This window comes from Microcaecilia unicolor, chromosome 1 (assembly GCF_901765095.1).
Source record: "Microcaecilia unicolor chromosome 1, aMicUni1.1, whole genome shotgun sequence".
Classification (NCBI taxonomy): Eukaryota; Metazoa; Chordata; class Amphibia; order Gymnophiona; family Siphonopidae; genus Microcaecilia; species Microcaecilia unicolor.
Genome location: NC_044031.1, coordinates 53,640,968 through 53,660,397, shown reverse-complemented (window position 1 = coordinate 53,660,397; position 19,430 = coordinate 53,640,968). Strand labels below are relative to the sequence as shown.

General features: G+C 43.7%; 1 protein-coding gene across 1 annotated transcript in view; it reads left to right on the top strand.

Annotated features, from left to right (window-relative positions):
* Nucleotides 1-2,564: 2,564 nt before the first annotated feature.
* Nucleotides 2,565-19,430, top strand: part of WNT9A (Wnt family member 9A) — a 267,931-nt gene continuing 251,065 nt past the window's right edge. The window contains 1 exon segment of the mRNA XM_030197284.1: nucleotides 2,565-2,674. Coding sequence (XP_030053144.1) covers nucleotides 2,589-2,674 — 86 coding nt within the window. The 5' untranslated portion in view covers nucleotides 2,565-2,588.

The following is a 19,430-nucleotide window of genomic DNA, read 5'->3' as shown; positions in this document are numbered from 1 at the left end:
CCCCGTCATCACGTATTGACGCGGGGGCGGGCCAGAGAAGGTCTCTACTGCGCATTTGCGAGTGAGTACGACACTCGCCTTTTATATATATTGATTTTTATAGTTGGCCATTATCGTTTCCTATATTTGACTCTTTTATCTTTAATTCATTTTTTTTGTTGGATATGAATTGAAAAGCAAATACAAGTGATTATTCTCAGCATGGTCTCCTGTCTTTTACCCTTTTCTTTATTGTGCAGATGAAATCAAAACTTCTGTGAAAAAAGTTTGGAAAGTGATTCCTGCCTCTATCACTTTAAGTTAATTAATTTTTTTCTTTTCCCTTGTTGTGCAATATACTCCTAGAAAACAAAATAATTTGGCGTTTGTTAGCTGTTTACTGTGGGAAATACCTTGGGCTAACAGTGCAGGTGAATGCTAACAATTATTGCACAATATTAACAGTAATTCCCTCATTAAACATTGAATTAACTTCCGTAAATCTCTGAAGACGCATCTCTTCAACAAGGCCTACAAAGAAAGCCCATAGCTGAACTTTACCACTTCGCCAACCCACCTGACCACGAAAACCATCTCTCTATAACTATCTGCTTATTTCTCTTTTCCCATCCAATATCTTTTTGTACTACCAATTGTATTTGATATCCTGAAATGGCGATGCCATAACAGGTCTCTGTAAGCCACATTGAGCCTGCAAATAGGTGGGATAATGCAGTGGCGTAGCCACAGGTGGGCCTGGGTGGGCCAGGGCCCACCCACTTAGGGCTCAGGCCCACCCAACAGTAGCACATGTTTTGCGGTAGCTGGTGGGGATGCCAAGCTCCGCCAGCTGAAGCCATCCCCCTGAAAGTAATTAAAACGCTGCTCTCCACGATACTGGCACCTGTGCATGCTCAGTTTTCAACGCATGCCTACTGCAGACTGCCAAGGTGGAAAGAAGCGTTTTCCCGCCAGCTCAGATATTTTCTTGCCTAGGCCCACCCAAAATCTGTTGTCTGGCTATGCCCCTGGGATAATGTGGGATATAAATGCAATAAATAAATAAATAAATGTGAAAATATCCATTTTGGGGTGCAGAATGGATGTGAACTGTGCCTTCCAGTTAAGGTGGAGGTAGTTACTGTGTGTTAACTGTTAACCTGGAAGGTGTCACAGAGTCTGCCCTTTGAGAGGTTTAGCTAACTGCACCATGCATTATCTACCATACAGTTAACATGGGCCGGCTATATTTTCTCTTGGTTAACTGCATGACAGCCCTCACCCAAAAAAAATAAAAAGTGCTGGGTGGGATCTCCCCAGCACAGTTAATGCAGAGGTTTTGCAGTTAGCTCACATTCATTTTTTGACATTTGCCAAGATGGTTCACTGCAAAACCTTTACCACTGATTTCTCTCGGCATTCTCACTCCTAAGAAAAACATTGGATTCTCATTAAAAATAAAAAATAAAGCCACACGTGTGTATACATTGAGACTGCATAAGGCTCAGCACCAAAGCAGTATCTTTTCCTGATTTGTATACCTTTCAGTGGCGTACCGGGGGGACGGAGGACGGTGGGGTCGGTCCACCCTGGGTGCATGCCGCTGGGGGGGTGCCGCGCGCCTGTCTGCTCCGCTCGGTCCATGCTCCCTCTGCCCCGGAACCGGGGCAGAGGGAGCATGGAACGAGCGAAGCAGACAGGCGCGCGCCCCCCCCCCCCCCCAGCAGATAAAAATGTACCCGGGGGGTGGTCTTTCGCCGGGGGGGGGGGGACGTGTGGCCTTTCGCCGGGGGAGGTGGCCTTTTGCCGGGGGATAGGGGGTCACGCTGCACCCGGGGGGGGGGGGGGGGGCGCATCGGCGATCTGCCCCGGGTGTCAGCCACCCTAGGAACGCCACTGATACCTTTGCAATCAAAATCAGGGCACAAAGCAGCCACTTTTGAACTTTTTGAGGCTCCAGATTCCATTACATTCAAGATCAAGAGAGATAATTCAGCAGCCAGGGAGGCAGGAAGACTATATTTTCCATTCATCAGAATCCTGGCTATCAGTGTACCCGCAGTGCAACAGCTACTTAAAATCAGTCCTTGTACTGTTAAGAAAGTCGGTCTGAGCATTGGTTTGAATGGAGTTCGCAATAAAGGGTTAAAACTCAGCTGCTCCAGTGTTGCCGTTTGCCAGCGCCCACAAACTCTGCCTCCGCTTTAGTGAGGACTGAAGCCTGCTCCGGTGATCACACGGGGCAAGGGGGGGGGGGGGGCTGAGACATGGTGCAGGGGGCTGCAGCAGTCCCGGATCCTCCCTGCTCCTGCTCCTGCTCCAGAACCAGAGTCACTATTTTATTAGTAGAAGGCAAACCTGCCGATTGTTGTTTCTGTCAGCCCCTTCCCTTTTTCTCGGTGCCGAGGTTGTGGCTGCAGACTGCTCCCGGGCTCGGTTGCCTCCCCCCACCACGGCCCGGGCAGGTTGTCTGTCTGTGTGGGCGGAGTCTGCTGCCCGGCGGCTCCGCCCCCTCTCGGCACAGCTCTATGAGAAGAGGAGCTGAGAGCTCAGGAGCCCTCATCAGAAACTCAGAGCAACGAAATGATCAGCCCTAGCGCTGCAGCAAAATGCTGGATGGACACTTACTTCTGGGATGGCTATCAGTTACATTTATAGCCTTCACCTCTGTTGGGCCAACGGCTGCTTACTTTGGGTAGGTTCTACAGAAACAAGCAAGCAATTGAAAGTAGCAAAAACTTTTTTTGAGTGGTTCAGGCTCTGGTGCAGCCTTGCAGATATTTTGATTCTCCCGTGTTCTGTTTGTTGTCATGCAATATTTTCATGTGTGATGCCTCTCTTTTCTGTACCTTTTTCATGCATCTGGAGGGCTGTGGCAGATGCTGACCCGTGCAAGCCGGCTCTGAGGCTGTCCCAGAAAGGAGCAGTAAAAAATATGAATTATTGAGGAGCAGAAAACAATTATCAACCCCCCCCCCCCCGGAAAAAAAACTTTGCAAAGCTTTTTTTGATGTTTAGAGTTACAGAATAGTTTACCGTGCTGCTTCTCCGTTTAATATCATTTGCATTTTTGTTACTATTTCGGATTTGGAGATGGTGTTCAGCTTTCTAACCAGGAGCTGAGGAGGGCAGGGCAATGGGAACACTGGCCTCTGAACCCCGATGCTGGCAACCCTCAGCTTTCCAAGCTGTTTCACCCTCGCTTGTGTCTTGGTAGTGGCACTTCTGGTTGAACTCTTGCTACTTTGCAGTCGTTGTTGTACTAGTGTCCAGTTTCTCTCTGCCCAGGATGTACAGCCCTGTTTTTTTTTTTTTTAATTTCACAGACCGGCCAGGTTGCAATTAATCCTGAGGTGGCAGGTTGTTGCCTGGAGTCAATATTTGTTTATTTAGCGTGTGCAAGGTGGTGGTTCCTTTCTTCCCCTTTCCCTTTCTCCCCCCAACCCCTCACCACCACACCAATTGTTTTTTTTTAATGGCTTTGATATTGGGGAGGGGCAGAAGAGAGGGTTATTATTCTCCTCACCTCCCTAAAATCACCGAGTTCTGCAGCCGGGTGATTTTATACTGGTGTAAACATTTGTTTTTTGTTGTTTTGTTTATTGTTTTTTTTTGTGTCCTACTTCTAGTCTTTTCCTATAATGTCAGTGGTGGGCTGTGCTTCTCTTTCTAAGCTGTCATTTTCTCTGGCTTGTGTGAGGCTCCTGTCTGCAGCCAGAAGAAATGATCTCGAGTAGGTTGCGTGATTTAGAAGTTGTAACAGTCATGCTTGTATTTCTGTTAGTCTTATGTGTAAAAAAAAAAAAAATGTTTCGGAGGAATTGAAAACCTGCTAGGGGTTTTAGTGACGGAGATCGGTTTTGCCTGGAAGTTGGAAGGCGTGGAAATTCATTGCATAGTCGCCTAGGTACGGTTTTGCGTGCGCGTAAATTTCTGTAAGGCGGAGCTTAACGATACTGGAAAACTGGGCATTGATGTGCCACTTTCACACGGTGCTTCATGGTTTAAAAAGGAAATAAAAACACTTTTTAATGCAACACCTTTCTTTATATTATATTGCTACCCAAGCTGACTGATAATACACAAAATGTTTTTTTTTTTTTTGTCTCCGTTTCTTCAATGTATATGTCAAGCGACTGACATTTGGGTACTTTACTGCTTTTGGTATATTCTATATATTTAAGGAATGTTGAAAAGTATTTTGTTTAAAGATTAAGACCTTGCTCTTTTTATGTATCACATTTTCCTTGCGTCTGCCTGCCGTCCAGAACTTTTTTAGGGCTTCTACAATGCTGACTCCCCCCCCCCCCCCCCCCCCCCAAGTCCCTGCAACTGCAGTTCTGTGGTTTTCAGCGCGGTTGGTCCTGCTCCTTCTCCCTGGAAAGATTTTTTTTTTTGTTTCTTTTTCTTTCGATGTCTGGGAAGATAAGAGTGACTATCCTGGATCCTGCCTTTTGCTTTTTCTCACGCTATGCAGATTTAGTTTTGCTTTGGAGCCGGAGCCACTGAAAATATTTCTCTTCCCAGTCACCTGTTACCTATTTTTTTTTTCTGCCCCCTGATTTAAATTCTTTCTGCAATTTCCCGACATCACCAGCAGGGGGATCCATTAACCCATTAATGAGGACCTTCTGCCCTTGGAAGGGAGTCAGCCTGGAGGAGTCCTGCAGGTGTATCCCATTCTTATACAAAAGTGCAACTTTTTTTTTAACGGAAAACCTTTTCTTTTTATATCTTTTCCTTTTTTTTTCTTCTTATTTTGTTTTACAAGTTGTGGGATGTATTATTATTTGTTGTCTTCTCAGGAAATGAATTTTTCTATTGTAAAAAAAAAAGGAGAGGCACTGGAGATGCAATCTGACAGCGTTCATGTTTGTTTTTTTTTTTTTAATATATACATATCTACTCCTTTTTATTTCTTGAATGTTGTTTCATCTTGGCTGTCTTGTTGACTTGTGCTTCTGAACCTAGCGGACTTGCATGGTTGTTGCTGCCTATGGTGCATGTGTATATCTGATTATCAAGACCAGTAATTATTTTGGGGGTAATGCCATTAAAAAAAAATACTCTTGTGTGCAGGGTCCCTGTGAAAAGCCGTGTTGTAGTTGATTTTTGGTTTTAAATACTGCATGGAATTCTATTAACTTTCTGACAATAAATCACTTATTAAACATATCTCACGACAGTACATTTCATGTTAAAAGGGAAGCATGGTTGTTGCTGCCTATGGTGCATGTGTATATCTGATTATCAAGACCAGTAATTATTTTGGGGGTAATGCCATTAAAAAAAAATACTCTTGTGTGCAGGGTCCCTGTGAAAAGCCGTGTTGTAGTTGATTTTTGGTTTTAAATACTGCATGGAATTCTATTAACTTTCTGACAATAAATCACTTATTAAACATATCTCACGACAGTACATTTCATGTTAAAAGGGAAGCATTCTTTGTAAATGAATTCTTGTAAAAGGATACACAGATACATTGAAATGAACCTTCTAATCACTCAGATTAGGAAACTAGGAGTTAGTGTGAGTTTTAGAAAAAAATGCATTCTCTTTCCTTCAGGCCTTCTAAGTCAAAACGCTTGTATGGATCGTCCTGTGTTGCCCATGGTGGCAACATGTCACGGTGGCTCAGAGCGAATGGATTTGCTCACATTTTCTTTTCGGAAACTTGTCACTCCAATCAGAAGCTAAAGTGAGAGCTTGGACCCTGTGAAAATCTGCCGATGTGGTCCAGTTTCCCCTGTAGATGTATTTCAGTTTGTGCCAGCCCAACTTTCCAGTGCGTTGCTAGTTTAAATATTGCTACCTTGTTTCATTTGCTACTTTTGTTTCATGTGCAACTTTCATTTAAATTAATCACCTGTCTATATGTTCCATCTTTGCTTTACCCTTCACTAGCAATTAAAATGTTCTATTATGTATTGTGTTGACATTGTAAGTAGTATGCTATGCCATTATTTGTATACTTTTACTGCTGTGATTGCTTATTGCTCATGTTTGATCTAGTCTTACTGTACACCGCCTTGATTGAATTCCTTCAAAAAGGCTGTAAATAATTCCTAAGAAATAAATAATGTAATGCTTGCAGATGATTCCAGCTACACTGCAGTAATGAGAGGGTTTTTTTTTTTATTTTGTTTTTACAAATGCAAAAACAAAGAAGCAAAAAGAAAATAACAGACAAACAAAACCTCCGCAGTATTTCAACGACAAGGGCAGTTTGCAACCTGTTTCCCAACTCAAGGGATAAGAAAATTATTTCATTGATTTTTTTTTTAATTTTATACAGGACTTATAGCCCGCTAATACCAATAAGGTTCACTGCGGGTTACAAAGTAAGAAACAACACAATGTTCGGAATATAATACAATATACCATAACATATACAAAATAAAATGACAACTAAAAGATCCCACTACAAATTTCTTAACCAACCTTCTGAACGTAAGAAAGTCTGAGCTATGCCTCAGCTCCAAGGGCAGCGAATTCCAAAAAGGTAGAGCTTAGCAAGAAAGTGAAGATGACACAATTTGATTGTGACATTCCTAACTGAAGGACAAAACAGTAAACATTGAGCCCTTAAACGGTCCTTCTTTCCCCCCCAGTAATACAGTCGTCACTTCAGTAAAATAGAAGGGGGCCTTACCACCCTGAAGACTGTAACGCCTAACCCCAGCTCCTTGCGCTAGAGGGGGAAGTTTGCATGGGTGCACAGGAGAGAGTGAACGTAAAAGCAGTGCAAAGAAGTTACAGCTGGAATCGATAAAAACAATCAGATCTGTAGCTGTTTAGATGGGCTTTGAATTGACTTGGCACTATGATTCCTCGGGGAACCCTGTCCACGTAGCACCTAGTTTGCTCTGGCTACAGGAGCCTTGCCCTCAAATTTGAGCTTCTGAGTTTCTGGGCTGGTATAAGATGGGACGTTTGGGTGAGAATCCTTTTGGGCTTTTGAACAGCTTGGAGTGCACTAGTGAGCTCTTTTCTGGCAGTTTCCTATGCCCTGGTGAAGCTGAAGAATACGATTTACAACCCCATGTTTTCACTCTGTTGCTATGAACAGATTAAAAAGTCTCTCCAGCAGTTGTAATCATATCTTTGAGATTATTTTTTTTTTAAATCAGCTATTATAACACACATTGAGCATTAATTTTGCCAGCAGAAAGGCGTGATCTGAATATAAATTTCATTTTGTTACAGTACTCTCCCTTGTGCCATTTCTCTGCATTTGCTAAGTTGTGCCAGGCTTAGTATGGCATCTTACGGGGCTTCTGGGCACATGATCCTGTCCTGCATTTTTCTGTTTGCAGGAGATGCTTCTGGCCAGGTGCTTTTTCAGGTAGCAAAGCACCAAATGGCCTAGGTGGAAAGGAAACGGATTGGACAGAAAGATTCCCCTGGACCCGGCCTCCAAGGGGGGCCCGGTGCCTGCTGCTGACGGGACCCGGGTGATCGCATACCGACAGGAGCAGGAGAGAGAAATCTCTGGTGTTGCCCCCCCCTTAGAGGCTGGGGAGGAGCAGACACAGGACTCTGGGGTCTCTGGTTTGGCTGGTGTGGGTGGGTCCCCAAGCAAGCCTTCCTCCCGCGCTGTTCTCCACCGCATTGCCTGCCCTGTGGCTGCTTTTCCCCTCACGCAACTTTGAGGGGATAAGCAGCCACAGGGCAGACAATGTGGCGGAGAACAGCGCTGGAGGACGGCTTCTGCTGGCGAAGCTTAGGGACCCCTGCCAGCCAAGGTATGTGGAGTTGCGGCAGGGGGCAGGAAGGTGGGGCAAAATGTGCCCCCCCCCCCAATTTTTTATAGTCTGGCTACGTGGCAGTCCTGGGGGAAGGGGGGCTGGCGGCGGCCCTGTCTTAGTCCCGGCTCAGTCTCTTAGCGGCCCTGGATCAGTTTACATGTATTATATGCAGGCACTGTCTCTGTCCCTAGTGGGGCAATGGATTCTACTGAAAACCGTCAGCATTGCTCTGTGCATTGGCAGCTTGCTCTGGATTTCAGGCACTTTACCAAAGTGTGGTGCAATAAATGTGGCTTTTCTGAGATCATGAAGACGTCTCGCCAGAACAAGTGAATAGCTACTTTCCTGGCATTTCCTCTTCCTTCACGGTTCCAAGGACATCAGTGAGGCTCTTGATGTGCAGGAATCTGAGCTAGTGGGACAGATTTGGTGGCAGTAAGAGAGGTGTTGAGAGGATACTGGGATAAATATATTCTGTATTTCAAGGTAGTAAAAGAATTAGACGAAGAGGTGGCCAGAGCCAGGGAGATACTGGGATGCAGAATGAGAGAAACTACTAGAAAAGGAAGTGGCTGTGCCATAGAATACGTTATAGGTTAAACATTGCCTGGAGCACTGTGTCCACTTCTGGAGCTCATACCTTCTGAAGGGACACCACAAAGGTGTACTTAAATGTCTGAAAGATATTAACCCCCTGATTCTATAAACGGCACTTTAAATTGTGCATGCAAATTTAATTGAATAGTGAGCTAATTAGTACTAATAATTGGGCCCAATCAATTATCAGTGCTAATTGTCACTAATTAAAATATATGCCTGTAAATGTATGTAGTCGGATTCATGCGTAAATTTCACGAGTGGATCAAAAAAGAGGGCAAAGCCAAGGGAGGGTTATGGGCGGATCCGCAGTGTTCCTGCAATCTATGCACATTGTTATAGAATAAGGGGGGGGGGGGTCCATGCTTAATTTAGGCATGAGGATTTACACCAGGGTTTAATTGATTTTAATAATTGCACCTAACAGGAGATGCAGATTCTGGCATTAAGCGTTATTCGATGAACGGTGCCAAACTTTGAGCACCGTGACAGCACTAAATGCTATTTTTTCGATGCTGATCTTTCAGCACCATTTAAAGGATTTACCCCTAAATACTACAAGAAAGGACACCTTTTTTTTTTTCTTTTCCAGTGGAAAGAACTGCTGGAACAAGGATGCAGGGGAGTTGAATTAGAACATATTTTTTCAAAGAAAGGGAGATGGATTGGTGGCAGTTGTCTCTCGGAGCAGGTGGTATGGAATAAGCTGCCAAAAAATGTTCGCTTTGATTAGTTTCTTGTGCTGTATCTGGGAATTTTCACTTAGTTTAGTTTTTAATGTTTTCATTTTGAAAACAATGCGTGCACTCTTTGCAACGTGTGCGCACGCTTTCTGAAGGGTATGCACTAGGGGGAAAAAAACATAATTGTGTTTTTGTTTTCCTGTCATTTTGGGCTAAAAACAACAAGACATGACGTGGGAAATGTCACATTTCAAACAAATGCACATCCCTAATAAGCACAGAAAATTCTAGGACGCACATTAATATGTCCTGTTCAAAAGCTTCGGTGACGAACACTGAGGCTTTCAAAATGAATGGCAAATTAAGGGAATCTTTTAGTAAAGATTAGTGCAAGTTATCTGCAACAGAGCTCCTAGGAGTAAAATGGATCCTGTGGCAATTAACTTCCACTAATCTTTAGTAAAAGACCTTCCTCCTTCCCACCCCCCCTCCACTAAGTAACTGGAAATGTTAGCAGTCCTAGTGGAAACATAGGAAGGTATGAAGCCAGGTCTGTCCAGCAGATTGCAAGTCTTGTAATATCTAGACATATGAGCAGCAATGTAGATGTTTACATAGCCTGCCAGACAGAGCTAGCAAAGCTTGCTGGTTTAGACATAAGGGTATGCTGATTGTGACATGCTGTATGTGAATGAAATACGGGATTTTTAAAAATCCTTTTCTGAGCAAGCCACCAGAGTCTAAAACAGGAAGATGGCAAAATTTATCCTGGATCAGGAGAGATCTGACATAGTCAAGCTCTGTGGTGGTTGGCATCTAGGAATTGTTCTTAACAGCACATGCAAGAAGGACTGTGACAGCGGGAATGAGCCATTTCGCTTTTTCTGCCATCCCTGATATATCTGTCTAGATAAGGGATGAGCAACCGCTGTCCTTGAGGGCCACAACCCAGTCAGGAATTCGTTGCCAGGGAACGTGGTAAAAGTAGTTAGTTTAGCAGGGTTTAAAAACATTTGGCTAATTTCCTAAAAGAAAAGTCTATATGCCATTATTGAGATGGAGTTGGGTAAATCCACTGCTTATTTCTAGGATAAGCAGCATAAAATCTATTTTACTCGTTGGGATCTTACCAGGTACTTGTGACCTGGATTGGCCACCGTTGGAAACGGGATACTGGGCTTGATGGACCTTCGATCTGTCCCATTATGGCAACGCTTATGTTTATTCTTAAGCAGTACATGTAAATCAACCTCATGCATATTCATGAAAACCCAAATGGGTTGTGGTCCTCAAGGACAGAGGTTGCCCACCCCTGGTCTCGATAGAAAAACAAGCATTTCCTTATTTGTCTATCTAAAATGTGGATAGAATGGTTTTGAATGGTGATTTATCACTTTGAATTGTTTTCATTAACATGTAAGGCGGTATATAAAAACTTGTATAAATATTTGTTTTTATTTATTTAGTCACTTGACATGTTGCAAAATGTACTTATTGCACTTCTATGCAGTTTCCAGTGTAAAATCAATAAGGGGAGAAAAGAATAATAAGCAAATTAAATAAATCTAAAATAAAATATATAGAATAGTGAGAAACGGTAAGAAGAAGAAAGAGACCACAGAATGGGGGGAGGTATAGACAATTGGGAAAAAGGGTCTAAGGGGGATTAGAAGGAAAATGTTTATGTTTATTTATTCCATTTGCTAATATTGCTTATCTTAACCAGGTCTAGGCGGTTTACGTAAATCATAAATTAAAATAATAGCATAGAAAGGAACACCATATATTTGATAGAACCCAAGATTCAACGTGTCAGACATAATGGCAACCTATTGAAGTATAGGTATATAGCAGCTGTATAGATATGTTTCCCCTATAGTATTCTATAACTTCATTTGCAGCTTTCTTTAAATTAATCCCCTTATTTTCTTACTCTTGTTACTCAATCTTATCTATCTATATGTTCCATCTTTGCCTATAGTCTAGGCTGTCTATGAAAATGTTGTATTACGTATTGTGTATAGTAATGTAGCATTCTATGCCATACTTTGTATTGTTACTTGAATATTTTTACTGCTGTAATTGCCTCCTGCTCATGTTTGATCTGTTCTTACTGTACACCGCCTTGAGTGAATTCCTTCAAAAAGGCGGTAACTGAATCCTAATAAATAAAAATAAATATAACAAAGGCAAGGGAGTAAAAACCAGGACAGGATCAACACACAGTACCTTGAATATACGGAGCCGTTCAGCAGGGCTGCCCATCATTCAACAGCACCAGTGTAATTTCTTCCTTCTGCAGGGAGAGGAACCCGTGGGGACAGCTGAGGGGATAACTACCTCCCGGTTTCAGCAAAACAGAAAATACATATTTCCCCTACAATGTGGCCTAGTTGGTCGCAGCCCCTGCAAGTGAAACGAGCTCTGTGTGCAAAGACATTTTGCATGACGCGTGTTAACAAGGCTGTGTCAGCACATCATTAGGGCACTGCTAGTGGGTCAGTTCCAGAGCTAGGGGATAAGAAAGCAGTGGAAAAGGTCCCCAGAGAGCACAGGGGGGCTTAGCTTCTTCCAAGCAAAGGAAAAAAGTTTGATTAACAATATGTGGAAACTCAGCAGACAGTCTTTAGCTGCGTTTTTATTTTCTTGTTTAAACCAATTGGGCTGATTGACAAACGAGTGGTCTGGTTTGGGAGTTTTTTTTTTTCCTTTTTAATTTTTTTCTGAACACAGTATATTTGAAAACAGAATTAAGCTTAGGGTTAGTTTTTCTAAGGCTTTCCCCTCATTAGGTGTCTTTAGAGAATAAACCATAGCAATCAGGTCCTTAATGACTTTGTACAATTTGCCTGTTTGGAAAGCATAAGGACCAGATTCAGTGAATGGCGCTCAAAAATGGGTAATGAAAAAAAAAATCAGCGCTAAGTGCTATTCCATCGAGGGCACATAACCCCGGATTCTATATAGCCCGCCTAGAGATCTGTGCCGAAATCTAGTCATATTCTATAACCATGGAGTGGAGGAGTAGCTTAATGGTTAGTGCAGCAGGTTTTGATCCTGGCAACCTGCGTTCAATTCCCACTGTAGCTCCTTGTGACCTTGGGGAAGTCACTTAACCTTCTATTGCCCCACGTACGAAGACTTAGCTTCTGAGCCTTCTAAGGACAGAAAAAGTGCCTGCATATAATGTGAACAGCAATGACTACATCTAGTAGCTCTATAGAAATGATTAGTAACAACGCTAGTCACTTAATTGGCTTAACATGCTAATTAGCATTGATAACAGCACTAATTGGCAATGATAATAATTTATGCACACAACTCACTAAGCGTATTCTGTAACGCAGTGCGCCTAACTTCTAATGTGCACAGACAAAAAAGGGATGGGGAAATGAGTGTTCTGAAATCTACACGCATAGTTATAGAATTATGATCCAGTGCACGTAAATCTACATTGTTTTAGGCCCTGGGATATCAGCTAAGTGTATTCTATATCAGGGGCGTAGCCAGACTTCGACGGGAGGGGGCATATTTAGCCCCCCCCCCCACCGGTGCCTCCGACCACCCCCGCCATTTTTAACCCCCCCCCCATTTTTGACCTGCCCGCCGCCAGCACCACCTTTGACCCCCCCCCAGCGCCAACCCTTTCGACCCCCCTCTTCCCGCCGCTGCCAACCCTCTCCCGTCGCCGCCATCGGGTACCTTTGCTGGCGGGGGTCCCCAACCTCCGCCAACCGAAGTCCTCTTTACTGGCGCGGTCGCGTTGCTGATCGTGCAGGACATCAGACTTACAGAAACAGAAACCTGCCCTTGCAGATCAGCAATGCGGCTGGTGGGGTCAAAGGGGTTGGTGGGGGGGCCACGGCCAAATCTACGGATACCCATGCCCCCGTGGCCCCACGTAGCTATGCCCCTGTTCTATATACCGTGCCTAAATCTAGGTGCTGCTTATAGAATATGCTTAGTTGGCAATGTTTTCTGCGCAGATTTTTTTTAGACACCATATATAGAATCTAGCCTAATTTTAGGGCACCGGAGTTACGCTTGCTGAAACCTGTTGTAAATTCTGGCGCCCAGGTTAGTATTCTATAGCTACATGGGCAACTTTTGGAATGTCCCAGATACGCCCCTGGCTATGCCTTTTGAGTTAGGCACCATGCCCTACAGAATAGCATGCAGCTAGATGCACATACAAATTTTAATGAGTGCCAATTAACATCAATAATTGATGTTAATTGAACAGGGCATGAGGATATAAGAAACAGTATGTTCAGTCTGGCCAAGGTCCATCAAAGCCAGCAACATCTCAACAGTGGCCAGTTTGGCTCACAAGTACCCATCAGATCCCAAGAAGTATATCTGTTTCTTCTAGCTTATTGCAAAATCCAATATGGAAAAAGAAGCCAGCAGATCAATATAACATCTACTACAACTACTACTACTTAACATTTCTAGAGCGCTACTAGGGTTACGCAGCGCTGTACAATTTAACAAAGAGAGACAGTCCCTGCTCAAAGAGCTTACAATCTAATAGACAAGTGAACGGTCGGTCCGATAGGGGCAGTCAAATTGGGGCAGTCTGGATTCACTGAACGGTAAGGGTTAGGTGCCGAACGCAGCATTGAAGAGGTGGGCTTTAAGCAAAGACTTGAAGACGGGCAGGGAGGGGGCTTGGCGTAAGGGTTCAGGAAGGTTGTTCCAAGCATAGGGTGAGGCGAGGCAGAATGAGCGGAGCCTGGAAAAAACCAGCGCATACAGCAGTGCATCTGCTTGCGTTGTGTTAAGAGTCACATCATTTTAGGCATCTGCTGTATGCGCTGGTTTTTTTCCAATCTATTATACACCACAAGTTTTCTGTTTTTAGAGTTGCTCCTTTCAGAAGGTTTCAAATTAGCCCCTGACGCAGCCCTTGGTGGGCGAAACATGGCCTGTGTCGGGCTATTTGTTTACATGCGGTATCTTCAATAAAACCTTTCTGATGTTATATTGATCTGCTGGCTTCTTTTTCCATCTTCTAGCTTATTTCCAGCAGTGGATCTCCCAAGTCTAACTTGCTAAGAATGTGACTTTTCCTCCAGGAACTTGTCCAAACCTCTTTGAATCCCGGTATGCTAGTTGCCTTGACCGCATCCTCCAGCACAGATTCCATAGGTTAATTAGGCCCAGTGTAAAAATAAACTATGAATTATTTTCAACCTGCTGGTCGTCAGTTTTATGGAGTGGCCTCATATTTTTTATGTTCAATCTGTTTCTGTGTAGTATGACAAGATAAATAACCAAACTTAAGAGCCCTAACCTCTGTAGCCTCTCTTCATAAGGGAGGTGTTCTGTCATCTTTATCATTTTTATTGCCATTCTCTGAACCTTTTCTAGTTACACTATATTCTTTTTGAGATGCACTGACTAGAACTGCACAAAATATTCATTCAGTCACACCAGGTTCCTACGCAGAGTCATAATGATATTTTCAGTTTTGTTCTTCATCCCTTCCTTAATAATTTCTAACATTATATCTGTTTTTTTTTTTAGCAACCATGGGGCACTGGGTTAAAAAATTCAAGATATTGACACAACAATACATATTTTTTTTCTTGAACGGTGACTCCTAACTCAGAATCCAGCATTTGGTTTGTGTAGTTCTAATTATTTTTCCTTGTCCATATTAAATTTCATCTGCAGTTTAGATGCCCAGGCTTCTACTCTCATAACATCCTTCTGCAAACCTTTGCAATTCTCTGGTGTTTTAAGAATTTAGATTAATTTTGTGTCATCTGCAAATTTGATCACCTGACTTGTCACTTCTATTTCCAAATCATTCATGAATATGTTAAACAGCACAAGTCCAAGTAGAGATCCTTGGGGCACTCTGTTCCTGACCATTTTCCATCTGGATAATTGCATTTACTTTGTGTTGTAGTAGCGTGTTTGCCACCTGGGGTGGAGAACCCTCTCCTCCAGGCACATCAACCCCCTTCCTCCAAGCAGTAAGGGAGTGCATCAAACATTTGTAGAGCAATATCTGCATGCACATGGCTGTCGGCTTTGCTGATCCCCTGCCCCCTTTGACGTCAACTTCCTGTTCTGGGGCAGGGGATCAGCAGAGCCGACAGTCGCTGGTGTAGGCTGCAGCTCCACGACTGCTCAATGCACCCCCTTACTGCCTGCACCTGGGGCGAACCGCACCCACCGCCCCACCCCTGGTACGTCACTGCATTTGGTCGTACTCACTCTTTCCTATCCTTTAGCCGGTTTGCAGTCCACAAAAGATCATGGCCTCCTATTCCATTATTCTCTAATTTCTTAAGGTGTATCTCATGAGGAACTTTGTCAGATGCCTTCTGAAAATCCAAATGCACTATATCAACTGGCTCACTGATACCTAGTTGTTTAGCCCTGTGAGGGGGAATATAGAACACTGCTCCTCACTCTTAAGAATAGTCCCTCAGGTAGTTCAAACCACCTTAAAACCCCTAGTCCCGCCTAGAGAGGAAGTGAGATATGAGGGGTGGAGCAGAAAGGACAGGAACCAGGAACTATAAAAGGCAGGGCCATAATGGAGTTCAGAAGGTCCAGGGATGGAAGAAGTGATCCAGCATGCGTCTTCACTACATACATCTAGCTACCATGACCTTGCTGAACTTTTAATTTGGAAACTTGTGAACCCAGTTCTGAGGCCTGACTGACCCAGAGCAGGGCTGCCAAGGGACAGAGCCGGGCCTGGGGCAGGGCTGTTACCCCCCCCCCCCACACACACACTTGGGCTGCAGCACATAGCCCCACACTTGGACCACCACTGACCCCTGCCCCTTACATTCCTGTGTTTGCTCCTGTGTGCCTAGACCCAGGTTATCACATTAAAGAGAATCACCCAGGTGGAGAGAGACCAAGGAGGCAGAACCTTCTGGGACTGGGCTCCATTTGGAGGCTGGGCCTGGGGAATCTTTCCCCCTATCCCCCCCCCTCCTTTGCGGCCCTGGCCCAGAGAGAGTGAGAGAGAAACTTTACAGACTCTGTTTGGGGCATGGCAGTGATGGGCCATGCAGGGCCTCTGAGAGGGGAGGCAGGAGAGGCAGGATTCCCTGGGCCCAGCCTCCAAGGGTGGCCCGGCACCGGGGTCTGTCTCTCTCCTTTTCCTGGACCTGGGTGATTGCATTAACACGATAACCTGGGTCCCAGCACACAGGAGTACGAGAGTGACAAACCAAGAGAGGAGCACACACAGGAAGGAAAGGGGGTGGGGGTGGGGCGGCTGCTCAAGTGGAGGGGGGAACAGGAGAAGCAACGGCTTGAGTAGGGGGTGGCAGTGGCCGTGGCAGCCCTGTCCTGGGCCCGGCTCTGTCTCTTGGCAGCCCCTGTGTTTGGGCCTTGTCAGTCACGAGCCTATGTCAAGATTTTTTTCCTCAGAACTAAAGAGCCTTTACCTTTTTGTTCCTGACCCTATGAAGTAACAAGTTTCAGGTTTGTTTATAAAGAATCTACCTTAATTCCACAACCTTGGCCGGTTGTGTTATTTGGAGGCCTACCCTCAACCCTCACTCACAGTATCACAAGCCCCTTCAAAAAAATCTAATACATTGGTAAGGCAAGACCTGCCTTTGCTGCCCCCATGCTGACTCATTAAGCTGTGTTTATCTATATGGTCAGTAATTTTGTCTTTTAGTATAGTTTCAGCCATTTTGCTTGGCGTCAACATCAAACTCACTGGTTTAGAGTTTCCTGGATTACACCCGGAACTCTGTTTAAAAACTGGCATTACATTGGCCACCCTCCAGTCCTCAGACATTGTGTCATAACTTGCAAATAATCCAATGCAGTAAATTATTCTTGTGAGGGCTGAGAGGCAGCTCTGCCTTTTCAATTACTCCTCAGCAGGCATAAGTATTATTTTTTCCTAGAAATTCGCATATGCTGGTTTGGTACTCCAAAGGGGTTGCATCCTTCATGAAGTATAAAACATTATAAACAGAAAACAATAAACACTATGGACATAGTTTATAGTTTATTAAAATGTGCTATGCTGCTAAGACTAACTCACAGATCCAAGTGGTGTACAAAATTTAAAAAAAAAAAGGAAAAGCATAGAAAAGGAAAATAACTACAATATATTGATAGGAAAGGAATTCACACACACACACATACCAGGCTCAAAGAGTAGAGATATAGTAGAGAAGGAGTATAGTGGAGGAGTGGCCTAGTGGTTAGGGTGGTGGACTTTGGTCCTGAGGAACTGAGTTTGATTCCCACTTCAGGCACAGGCAGCTCCTTGTGACTCTGGGCAAGTCACTTAACCCTCCATTGCCCCATGTAAGCCGCATTGAGCCTGCCATGAGTGGGAAAGCGCAGGGTACAAATGTAACAAAAATAAAATGGATACTATTGGAGATTCTAACATGGAATGTTGCTACTATTGGAGATTCTACATGGAATGTTGCTATTCCACTAGCAACATTCCATGTAGAAGCCTGCGCGGCCACATTGGTGATCTGCAAGGGCCGACTTCTACATGGAATGTTGCTAGTGGAATAGGTCAAAATATTCTAATAATAATCTGGTTTCAATGTCTCTATATCGTCTTGATACTAAAGATAATGAACAATTTATATATAAAGCGTTTATAGCAAAGATATTTCATCCAAGTATTTAAAGCATATCTCTATTCTTGAACCTCAGTGATATAAATCGTCCTTTAAAAATAGGAACGATTCAAAAGAACATCTAGTTCTTCATTGGTTCTTATTTTATTATTTTTTCTTTCAATTTATCTAAATATAGATTTATTTCATAGCAAACACTTATCTTTTAGTTATTGATTTTGTCGGACCCAGGGGATCAAACGTCCGACGTGCACGTTTCGCCCATAATGGGCTGTCTCAAGGACATTCCCCTAAAATACAAGTGAAAAGTTATTTAGACCATTTCTCAAATCTCAATAATATATTTCTATTTAGAAAATATGCCGCAAATCTCAAATTTAAACAAAAAAGGCTAAAAAACTCACCCCGTGCTTATTGTAGCGTCAGCTCGGCAAAAGTTAATGTCCAAGATGGCGCCCGTTTTTTTTCAAACTAATTAAATAAGAAATATGTAATGACGTCTCCGAATTATGAGCCCCGCCCCCCAAGGCGTTCCACCGGCCGTCGGAAGATCTGATCCCACTACCGGTGGACAGGGGGGATAGATTTTAAGTTAGCGATGTCCATTCAATTTCAATATTTAATCCTCTAGGGAGAACAGTTTGAAACAAGAAAATATTAAATTGTTCTCTGTAATTTAGCAATTTTTTAATCGACCCACCCTCCTCCCGATAGTCCAAACATTCAATAATCCTCCATCTAATATCATCCCAGGTATGTTTTTTCTGAAGCCAATGATCAACCAATGGAGCCTGTAGATTTTGAGTAGAGATTTTTGATTTATGTTCATTCAGTCGAGTTTTAATAGATCTAGAGGTCCTAGATCTAGAGGCTAGTGGAATAGGAACATTCCATGTAGAATCTCAAATAGTAGCAACAGTGGAGGAGCCTAGTGGTTAGGGTGGTGGACTTTGGTCCTGAGGAACTGAGGTCGATTCCCACTTCAGGCACAGGCAGCTCCTTGTGACTCTGGGCAAGTCACTTAACCCTCCATTGCCCCAGGTACAAATAAGTACCTGTATATAATTGTAAGCCGCATTGAGCCTGCCATGAGTGGGAAAGCACGGGGTACAAATGTAACAAAAAAAAGAAAGAGGGGAAAGGTACATAGGCTGGGGAGGAAGGGAAAGGACTGGAGAATAATGGATAATAGCATACAGGACAGCATCAGACATGAATTATATAGAGGAGAGAAAAAGGAACTTCATGTTGACCATTGGCCCTTTATCTGTCTTATTGACTTCTTAGACCGACTCTGATGTAACTTCTTCCTTCCTCTTTTGCACAAGCGATTTTTCAACTTTCAAGACCCTTCGCAGAGCACCTAATGCTAAAGACTCTACCCTCCCAGCTCGAGCCATTGTTTCATATTCCCTACACCTCCCCGGTCTGGGTCTTCTGTAACGATAGATGGAGTAGCAGTAGCCCACTAAGTTCATCCCAGCTTTCATGGCTCCAGCATTATTTTAGCATATTGAGGGGTCCCTTTTACTAAGCCGCCTAGGTGCCTATGCATGCCCAATACACGTCAATTTGGAGTTACCGCCCGGCTACTGCAAGGCACTTCTGATAATTTCAACACGCGTCTGCTAAATGCGCCAGAAAATAAAAATTATTTTCTGGCACGCGGCAGAAACCATGCGGTAATCATCATTCTACGGACAGAGATGATTACCGCACGGTTAACGCGTGAGACCTTACCGCTAAGACCTCAGACCCAAAATGGATGCGTGCCCATTTTTTATTTTGCTGCACATCCATTTTCGGCAAAAAAAATGTTTAAAAAAGCC